Source organism: Aquila chrysaetos, chromosome 24 (genome assembly GCF_900496995.4).
Source record: "Aquila chrysaetos chrysaetos chromosome 24, bAquChr1.4, whole genome shotgun sequence".
Lineage (NCBI taxonomy): Eukaryota > Metazoa > Chordata > Aves > Accipitriformes > Accipitridae > Aquila > Aquila chrysaetos.
Genome location: NC_044027.1, coordinates 17,637,911 through 17,647,868, shown reverse-complemented (window position 1 = coordinate 17,647,868; position 9,958 = coordinate 17,637,911). Strand labels below are relative to the sequence as shown.

General features: G+C 37.4%; 1 protein-coding gene across 1 annotated transcript in view; it reads right to left on the bottom strand.

The window, feature by feature from the left end:
• Positions 1-317: 317 nt before the first annotated feature.
• Positions 318-9,958, bottom strand: part of CCDC187 (coiled-coil domain containing 187) — a 37,051-nt gene continuing 27,410 nt past the window's right edge. Inside the window, exons 19-26 of the mRNA XM_030000976.2 lie at positions 9,826-9,947; positions 9,437-9,564; positions 8,773-8,852; positions 5,412-8,308; positions 4,143-4,484; positions 3,313-3,456; positions 2,716-2,841; positions 318-2,417 (exon numbers count right to left, since the gene is read on the bottom strand). Coding sequence (XP_029856836.2) covers positions 2,262-2,417; positions 2,716-2,841; positions 3,313-3,456; positions 4,143-4,484; positions 5,412-8,308; positions 8,773-8,852; positions 9,437-9,564; positions 9,826-9,947 — 3,995 coding nt within the window. The 3' untranslated portion in view covers positions 318-2,261. The remainder of the gene's footprint in view (positions 2,418-2,715; positions 2,842-3,312; positions 3,457-4,142; positions 4,485-5,411; positions 8,309-8,772; positions 8,853-9,436; positions 9,565-9,825; positions 9,948-9,958) is intronic.

Genomic DNA, 9,958 nt, shown 5'->3' with positions numbered 1-9,958 from the left:
AAAATATTAGACCTTGAAGGAGAGTAATCTTGATATTGAAGTCTTGCCACTGACTGAACAGGTCAATATATCTGGGTGCCAGAATCTAAGGTTTTGAACACAGAATGGTGGGGGATATTAAATATGTCTGACATGTTCTGTGTATACACTTTTTATTCTCATCAGCAGTAGTTACTTTACAGCTATGTCCTTCTGTATATAGCATCTTGCAAGGGTTCACTCACAAACCTAATTGCAAATATAATGGTTATCTTCCTCAGGTGTAACATATAGCATAACATAAGGCACCAGTCTGAATAAAATGAGTCCTTCAACTATTCATTCACTATCACTATTCGTAAGTGATATTTTTAATAGCTTTCATTCTGAACACAAGAAACCTGCTGCTGCTGCAAAACCATGGTGACAATAAACTGAAAAACTGTAGTGCTTCAATATATAGATTTATCATTGTATCCAACAATTTGTCTATAAGTCCAGGGAAAAAAAATTGAGTTAAATTCTACTATAAACTGACAACAAGAAAACATTAATCTTAGAACAAATAACTTATTTGGATTAATTAATCAATGAGGATCAAAGTCAGAGACTTAAGAATATGTACCACTAGGGACATGAAAATAGTTTATAGGATAAGATCAACAGTTAATGCACTTGGGGCAGAAGTTGCCTTTTTATTTCTGTTCATATGGCAACTAGCAGGATAGGGCTTTTTAACATCACCAGGAGCTGTCTGCAAAACTACTCCCATTCGCTAATGAGAACAGCAGTGTGTCCAGTATAATCTGCAACTCTAATCAATTTCAGTAAAAGGAATAAAAATGAGATACAGGGGGTTTATTTTGTTTATTCAGAAAACAAACAATTCAGTATGAAAACAGTTAAGCCATCAGTATTTAAAAATAGAAACATTAAATGTATTTCTATTTTTCCAACCAAAAGCAGATTGTAAATATTGTTATTTAAAATATAAGTTTATATATAGTTTATACTTGATTGTCCTGCTTTTCTTTTTATTTGAAAGACACCCCGAATGAATGGGATTTGAATAAATCAGATCTACTGTAATGAACAGTTTCTGAATTCCAGTAAGAAATATTTGCACAGTATTTACTTAAAAAAACCCCTAAAAAATAAAGTATCATTGGTCTTCTCAATGCAAAATAGGTTGGACCACAGCAATATACATAGTGAACAATTACCATGCTCAGGGAATGCTTCTATTTCCTTGTTAAAAATCTTGATTTTTTCCAATTTTGCCAATACAAAAGAGTAGGATTATTGATTTGCTCTCTTTTGCCAATTAAAGTACATACTCAGCACCCTATGTTTAGATGTTGTAAGAATGCAAAGGGCTCGTGGTTAGGTTATTTATCATGCAATTCACATGCACATATTTAGTTTTCAGAAATTGGAGTTACTGATAGAAAAGTATCCCATTTAAAGTGCATTACATCAGTATTTGTCTCATTTACATACAGTTATAGACATTACAGCTGAATGTCTGACTCTAGCTCCTGCTAGGGCACAATCATTCCATATGCCACATCTCTGAAGCCATCTCCAGGCTACTTTTAAGCAGTTGCACAGCATATTAAAAAAATTTTTAAAAAAAAAGGCACACAGTCACCTTTAACTTTGCTGTACCCATCAGGAAAGGTTTTAGACTTGTTCCAGACAGGGGAGTTTATTCCAAACTACAGAGGTCCACAATTCAATTTCTAGATTTAATTCTGTCTGCACATTTACATTCTTAAGAGAGTCACCTACGATTTTCTGAATGTTATTTTCAAAATGATTCACTTATCATTCACAACCTGAACATGATAACAGAGAATAAAATAATTTACACATAGAATGGTTTTGAACCCTGTTTGTATTGACTTGTATACAATTTTAAAACATGTTGTGCTCTTAAAAATGCATAAGTGAATAAAGTGCTATCTTGACCAAAAAAAACCCAACAGACAAGAATAAAATTTCCACCCTTTACATTCTGTGTGACATCAGTCTAAAACGACCATTGATCTTACTGAGCATTCCCAAAGCACAAAACACAAGGAGAATATTTTGTGTTATATTTCTCTATCTGATTAAGTCTCTGCTTACATCCTTTCATTGTAAACATGAACATACAAATTAGGCCAAGGCCACAGTGTTATTGGGTACAAGTTCAGAATTAAAATTCTTAAATGATGCATTTCTTGCCTAAAAAAATCAGAGCTTAAAATTCCTCCATTAGGGCCTTTTAGGGAAAACTTTTAATCACAGGCTTTTCTCAGATAAATCATATTAAGAACTCTGATTGTATCAAGGATCAAGCTATCAAATATGTCTTCAGTCATTTTCATCTTCACAGTTAATTCATCATCATCATAGTAAGTCCACCAAGATTCTTCTTTGCGGAGCTCCTGAATCTGAAATAACATGGATATATGCATGTTTACTTCAAGAATAAGAGCATGGTCAGTTCTGAAAGGTACTAAGACACTGTACCTAATCCAGCTACTTTATATATGCATTGCTAATTTAATTTATTTAAACCACTTGCAAGAACTGGAAATACTGGATTATTATTGCAAGTATACTGAAAAGGAAGGCAATAACTTGAAGTTCTGAAGTTATTTTAAGTAAACATGATTCTCACAAAAGCATGAGAATTTCTAGTTTAAACCTAGAGAAAGTAAACAAATGTCCATTTGGAAGTCTGCTTACCAGCATAAGGTCCACTCTGTCTCTCTTACAGTTTCCATACTTGGTCATATTAAGGAATTTCCTTTTCATTTCTAAGTCATTCTTTTCCAGGTTCATTATTTTAATAATTTCACCCTGAACAAACGTCTACAAAATAAGAAAGGCCAAAAAGAATTCTTCTCATAGGAACTCTGTCACTGTGAAGGTTGCAAATGAGTGACAGGTGCTAGTATGAAGATCCAGCTTTACATCCAGAAACATTCCAAATTTTAGGGAACTGATCTAGAAGCAGTTGATCCATACTGGCCAACAAATATTTACAACACATTTTAAACGTAAGATTACTTTAGAGGTTACACCCAAGATAGTCATGACCAGGGAGATTTAGAAGCCCAATTCCCATTCCTCTACAGAACTCCATACGCTTGGAATATTTAGACTAATCAGCTCAGTCTATGTTTATTCAAGCATTTCAGAGCAATGCTATTTTCTTCTCTAATCACCTCAGTTACACTGCCATAATCCTTCCAAATTTCACATTTTTGTCTTTTTGCCATTGCAATATCTGCTCTCTTCACTGACTCTTGTTATTGTACACTTTCCATTTCCAGAATGTACCTTGACCTCACTGACATCTGTTCTCCTGCAAAGACGCCTGGAACAGCAAGATCCCAAATTTTCTTTCATCCATGGAAATGTATTTGGATTTGCAGTCACTTGATATTCTGCACGTAGCAACTCACGGGTCAAATCAAATATAACCTGTAACAAGAAAACCACAGTACCAACACAAACAGAATCTCTCACTGATACTCTTTCAAAAGTTTTCTTAGCACTTCTGAAGGATGTTAGGCTGGTGACAGTAGAGATTTGCATCTCAGTGCAGGAACACCTGCATACCTGATGTTCCTATAGCTGATATCATGATGACCATTGCCTAGAGAGCATGTAAACCTGTACAGCAGAAGATACTGGACAGTAGTGCGTGAACACTAAGTACAGAAGTCTTATACAAAAGGCCCTGTGGGATCCTTTAATCTCCTGGTGTAGAGAGGTCCACAAAACTCAATAGTTTCGGGATGCTGAGGAACATGACGATCTCTCCAAACTCAGCAGGACATCCAAGGCAGGAGACTTGGATTCTCTAGACTGCAGCTTTCCAAGAAGCTTGGCTTTTTCTGAACAGACGCAAAACAGACACCGGGCTAGGTGTCCAGGGTCTTATGATTGAAGAGCTCTAGGAAAAGGCTTGTATCACAGCAAGGACATCTATTCTAGTAGAATTATTTTGCAATAGATTACCAGAAGCGGTATTTTGCAATACCTCTTTCGGTGTTCCTTTCGCTATATTTAATGTTAGCAGTTAGAATAATATTAAGTACTAGCTAATATGAGTCAGCCTACAGAACACTAGAAAAGTGTAATAACAGTTAGCACTTTACAAATACCTGATTATACATCCTCTTGCTTTCTGTTTCCAAATCGTTCCCTGGGAGATTGTTACATTCGAAGTGCTTTGGCACATTGATTCTCCTGAAATTTGAATACATGTTTTCTGGGGTCCATAATTCTTCTACAGCATATGCAGACAGTTTCTTAACGTATGAACTGTTATGTGGTATCACAAGAGAAACTTCCACACTTTTCTTCCAAGGAGCTGAGTGCCACTGATCTGATTTGTACAAGTATTGCTTTTGTGTTTGTCCCACCAGCATATGCTGGTCAGAATTAGGCTGATCAAAGTCTTCAGAGCTTCCAAAAACACCAGCATCAAGGATTTCTATAAGGAACTTCAGTAGAGAGAAAAAGAAAAGCCAGGTGACATACTACATATTTTTCCACATTTTTTTGAGGTATTAGCAGGTAATATTGAGATTATTAGCAGCTGAGTAGGGTTACACTTAAAACCATCTTCTTGCTCATGGGCTCAAAGAAAGACTTACTGATATCTCATAAAAAAATCATTAACTATATTTGGCAGAATTCAGAGTTAGAAAGAATTCTGAATTTGGAGTTCTATGAAAATTTTTGACATTTTGAAACATTTTTGTTCTAAGTTGGGACTGCTGTCCCCAAGCCCCCAAAGCAAAACTTTTCTTTTTTAAAACTTTCTGTGGTAGTACTTCCTGATGGACTATTTCAGAAGTAAAAACTAGACACTGTGGGATTGGAAGCAGCAGGCACCAAAAGCTCCCATTTCATTTGGGGTTCCAGTCTCCCAGGGGGCTGAAAGAAAAGTGAGAGTCCGGCAGCTCTGAGTCTTGACTTTACTAGAAGCTGCCTGCAGAGCTAAGACAGAATTAGAAAGCTGAAGGTCTCACAGCCAGGAGCTGCAAAGGAATCAGGCAGATGAGCTGACAGGTGTCCAGGTTTGCCCTGAAATTAATAAAAAAAATTGAAGTTTGTGCAGATTTATCAGTTTTGACTAACTGACAAATTCCAACAAAAAAAGTTCCATTTGCTTTGTTTGGACTAGCTGTAGTCATTATCCCCATGTTCTGCTCATCCTTGTCCCCCCATACACATGCTGTCCACTGGCTACAGGATAATTCCTTAAATGAGGAATGGGTCAGATTAAGTGAGCAATCTCGTTCCAAATGTTGACATGATATAATTTTTATGGGTGATGAAAAACAACTGGACAACACAAATGCTTGCCTGTGTAGACCCAGTTTTAGGTCCAACACTTCAGACAAAAACTTTCTCACTGTACTTACTGGCAAAGTGGTTGGAGAAGTCTCCAAAGATGAATGAAATATCTTGTCTGCTTTTGATCCATGTTTTCTTTTTATCTTCTTATATTCTTTAACTGCATCATCTACAAATTTAGTTACAATTCTTTCTGCTACTGTGTGACAACCATGAATGCTAAGCATATCAAAATCACACAGTAAAACATCAGAAACCTTTGCTGATTGTTCAGATAAGATAGCAGCTGAATTTTCTTTGAGTAGAAACTCTTTCTGATTGTCTTCTTGTCTTAGGCCTTTGCCATTATTCATCACATCTTTTTCAAAGGCACTTTTATATTTGTGTTGAGCTGTTTCAGAAAATGCAATTAAAGTGTCAAACAGAAGTTTTTTACTGAGTTCACTTGCAATATCATCAGCAAGTTTATTTCTTTTCTGATCCTCTACCACGCAACAAATATTTCTGCTTGTGTTTACCTCATCTGTGTTACCAGTCTGACTTTTCATTGGAAGCACATCTGCAAGCATCCTTTGTTTTATTTGTGTCAGTCCTGGTTTTTCTTTATCTGATCCCAAGCATGTTAAGTTATTTTGACAGAGGAATTCATTACACTTACACCAGTCAGAATGTGGAAGCTTTTGCCCTTTTCCAGACAGCAAGGCCATGTGTAACCTAGACTGGTTTTCTTTCATTTCTGATCCACCTGCACTGTTTTTGTCTTCTGATTTCTGCTTTGTAAGCCCTCCTCCCTGCTCATCAGAGTATTTGCAGTCTCCTTTGAAGGATTCATCATCATAGGAGTCAGAGTCTTCATCCCCAGTGTAATTGGAACCATTTTCATTAGTCCCCAACAGGTGTGAAATCTCATCAGGTCTGACAAAGATACCACACTGCTGAGCACACTCAAAATACTTCACCCCTTTGTAAGTTCCAGCATTATCACCTTCAGCTTTGTCAAGTGCAACACCAGCCCAATGGCCACTATCAAAATAAGTCCGTCCTTTGAACATTAGGGTTCCAGGTTGGGTCTGTTTTACTAACACTCTGTCCCCAATTTCAAATGATAATAATGGGTCATCACTGTCCTCCTCAGCTTTGGGCAGTGTTAAGTATGGTTTGCATTGTTTCATCGTGAAGTCAGGACTTTTACTGGCCTGACCAGAAGAAATAGGATTTGACACAGGCAGAAATTCCAAATGCTGCAAAGGTGTCTCATGTTCTCCTTGTTGGTATTCTAATAAGCCCTCCTTTGCACTGGAAATATCTTTAACTAAAGGTTGTTCTGAGAGACTACCATCCTGAGTTGAAACAGCATCAGTTGTCTCTTGATTGAGCAGGGGAAATTCTTCAGGCACAGAGTTATCAGGTAATGGGGGTAATGCATCCATTTTCAGTGATACATCTTCATCCATACACTGTCTAGTCTCTGAGACTGTCATTTGTTCTGGTGGAGATGGGAAATCATCCATACTGAAGGTAGAATCATCATTTTTCATTGCATCTGCACCTAAAGGGGGAGGAGGAAGATCTTCACTTGGAAATGACAAATCCTTTTTATTAGAGGATGGCAAGTCAGCACTTCCATAGGACAATACTTCATCAACAGGAGACAGTATTTCTGACAAGGTATCCTCATCAGTTGGAGGGAGACCCTCATCACTAATAAAAATTGTATCATCTTCACCTTTGGAAGAGCAGTTCTCAGATTGAAACAATTGCTTTTTTGAGGAGACAGAAGAAAACAGTCCCCTCCTTGCTTCCTTTATGGCTTGCCTTTCAGTTGTTGAGTTATTTTGATTTCCTGTGGCCACCCTTTGCAAAGGCTCAAATGAATTGGTTTCTGTATGGACTTCCTCAGAAATTCCTGGCATGGATGTGGACAGAGATACAATCTCACTGAATTTGTTGGATGCGAGTCTCTTGTTCAGAAGCTGTGCATGATTCTTTTTGCCTCCTGAAACTGAGAAGTTTCTTGAAGTTAGGCATGCTAATAGTTTGTTATTTGTAGTATCTTTGTCAGGTGGAAAGGAGACAGTGTTCCCAAGCTGGTCAGTAGCCAAATCTAGATATTTCAAAGAACCTGTCAGCGGAAACCCCATTAGGTCTCTATTTTGATCCACAAATAAACTGTTAATTCCACCATCCTTTTTCACTCTGCTAGTTGTAGAACTAGGTTTCTGCTGTTCATAGATCTTGGGTGAGTAAATATCATTACTGCATGAAGAACTGGCAACTGCATCTTTACCCTGTTTTGTGATCTCCTGAAAACAGGTTTTGTTTCTACTGTGGTTTTCTGAGGCATCCAGATGTGGCTTATCCGTTCCCTTGGCAGGGTTATCAGATTGGGAGGAATCTGCCGACTTTGTTTTGAATGCATTTGCTTTGTCTGATGGAATGAAAGCAAGCAAATTATCAGTGCAGCCATGATCTGAAACATCTCCAGGGTATTTCTGGGAGTGTGATGAAGTCTCAGTGCTGTCATCTTTGGGCACTTCATGTTCATAGTGTTTGTCACTAGGTAATGTTTCCTTTCCATTACTTATTGCTATTAGCATCTCTTTTGAAACATTAGGAAATGCATCACCATTGTCATAGACAAACTCTTCTGGGATATTGACATCTGTGTCCTCTCCATTTTTCAGCTCTAATTCAGAGTCTGAAATGGAGCTTTCCAAGATGTCAATCCAAAATGCAGACACTTTCTGAAATTCTGGGAGTGAAGAGTCTGATTTGGCACTTTCACATCTCAGAGAGATTTTGTTTGACTTGGACGATGATTCAGTGGAAGCTAATCCTTCGGAAAATGCTTTAAAATTTAGTTCTTCATAAAAAGCTTCATGAGAAATATGGTCCATATGCTTCAAACACTGACTACCATCCACCTGATAGATCTCATAAGGGACAGGCACTTCCACTTCTTTAACTGGAACATTTAAAAGAAATTTTTTTTTTAAAAAAAAAATCAGCATTTCAGAAAAAAATATTTTATAGAAGAGATTGCTAACAGGTAACTTAAGATTCAAATCCAGTAATCCTCAGCTGTAAATTGCATTCAGAAGACAGTAGCATTAAATACACAGTAAAGATTGGGACTATTTTTAATATCATTGTACAAAAAATGAAAAAAAATCAGATTTATCAAATAAAGATGAGGAACTCAGTAAAGTAGCAAACAAGCAAATACAACAGCGTCCAATGTAGCTGATCAGAAGAGCTTGAATGCGGGATTTTCATTAAGATCTCTATTATTTTAGCCCAATAAGTGGCTTTACTGCCTGGTACAAGTAGTAGGCTATTATCCTCTATGGACAAACTCCAGGAAGAGCCATTATGCAGACTGTATGTTAAATAACTACAAAAACCCTACTGGGAAAAGGTATTTCTTACCTTCTGACAAAGGCATTTCAGTATGTGCTTTTTCATCTATATGTGTGATTTCCAGTTTTCCCTCAGAGTCTGTGCTGAATCTGAAAATACAACATTATAGTTGGGTTAAACTGAAATTATGAAGCATATGGTATGCACTGTCCTTCAAGAATGTTGACTAGAACATTAAATTTCTTTGGGTGTATTCGCTACCTACAGACAGCATAATGCAAAGTGTTTTAACTGTTACTTCAGATGCTTTCTGTCTAGCCCAAAGCCTTCTGAAGACAATTCCCCCCCCCCCCCCCCCCCCATCCAGATTTCAACACCCCTTCAACTGACTCCAAAGAACTAGATTGCCTAAGAAAACTTGGCAGGCAATGTTTGATGAACGTGACAAGTATTGTCAAACTTTTATAAAAGGAGTTTTTTGGTTTGGGGTGGGTTTTTTTGTTTGTTTGGTTGGGGTTTTTTTTTTTGGGGGGGGGGGGGGGGTTATTGTTTGTTTGGGTTCTTTTAAGCTATACAAGACAAAAAAATCCCAGACTAACATAATTCAGGTCTGTCTCCTCTTTCCACAAGAGGACCGCAACCACGGGCATAAAACAAGCAAGGCAAGGTTTGACATGTCAGAAAGAGAATCAGGAGATAGAACTGAAGGTTTCAGCCTTGACAGATACAGTACCTCTGTTCTTCTGATGACCTTTCTTTTCTTAACCAGGTTTTCACTAATGTAGCTTCATTTGAAATCAGTGTTGATCTTCTTTCCTCATCTTCATCATCATCAGAAAGAGCTTTCTTCCTTTTCCCAGCCTGCAGAGTGTGTGATTAAAAAAAAAAAAAAAAAAAAAAAAAAAATCACTGAATATACAGTGAATTGCTACTGCACTTCCCCCAGACTTAAGGGTAATATTTTAACATGGTACAACAAAACCTCAATACAACTTCAGCTTCTCTGCCTGCAAGCTGAGTTCCAAGCACAGTATCTCCATGACAGCCAATACTGAGGATTTCTTCTGTTGAAAAATTTATGAGAAAAACCCAGTTCAGAAAAATTATAAGCTTGCCACAGGCCTGAAACAGATTGCAGGGGTCCTGCTCTTCTCTTAGAGTTTTATGACTTCTCTGCTCCTTGTGTGCTTTCTCCACTATCAGAGACTCTTTCTCTAGATCTTCTAAGGATGATGTAGCATCACCTGAAATACAC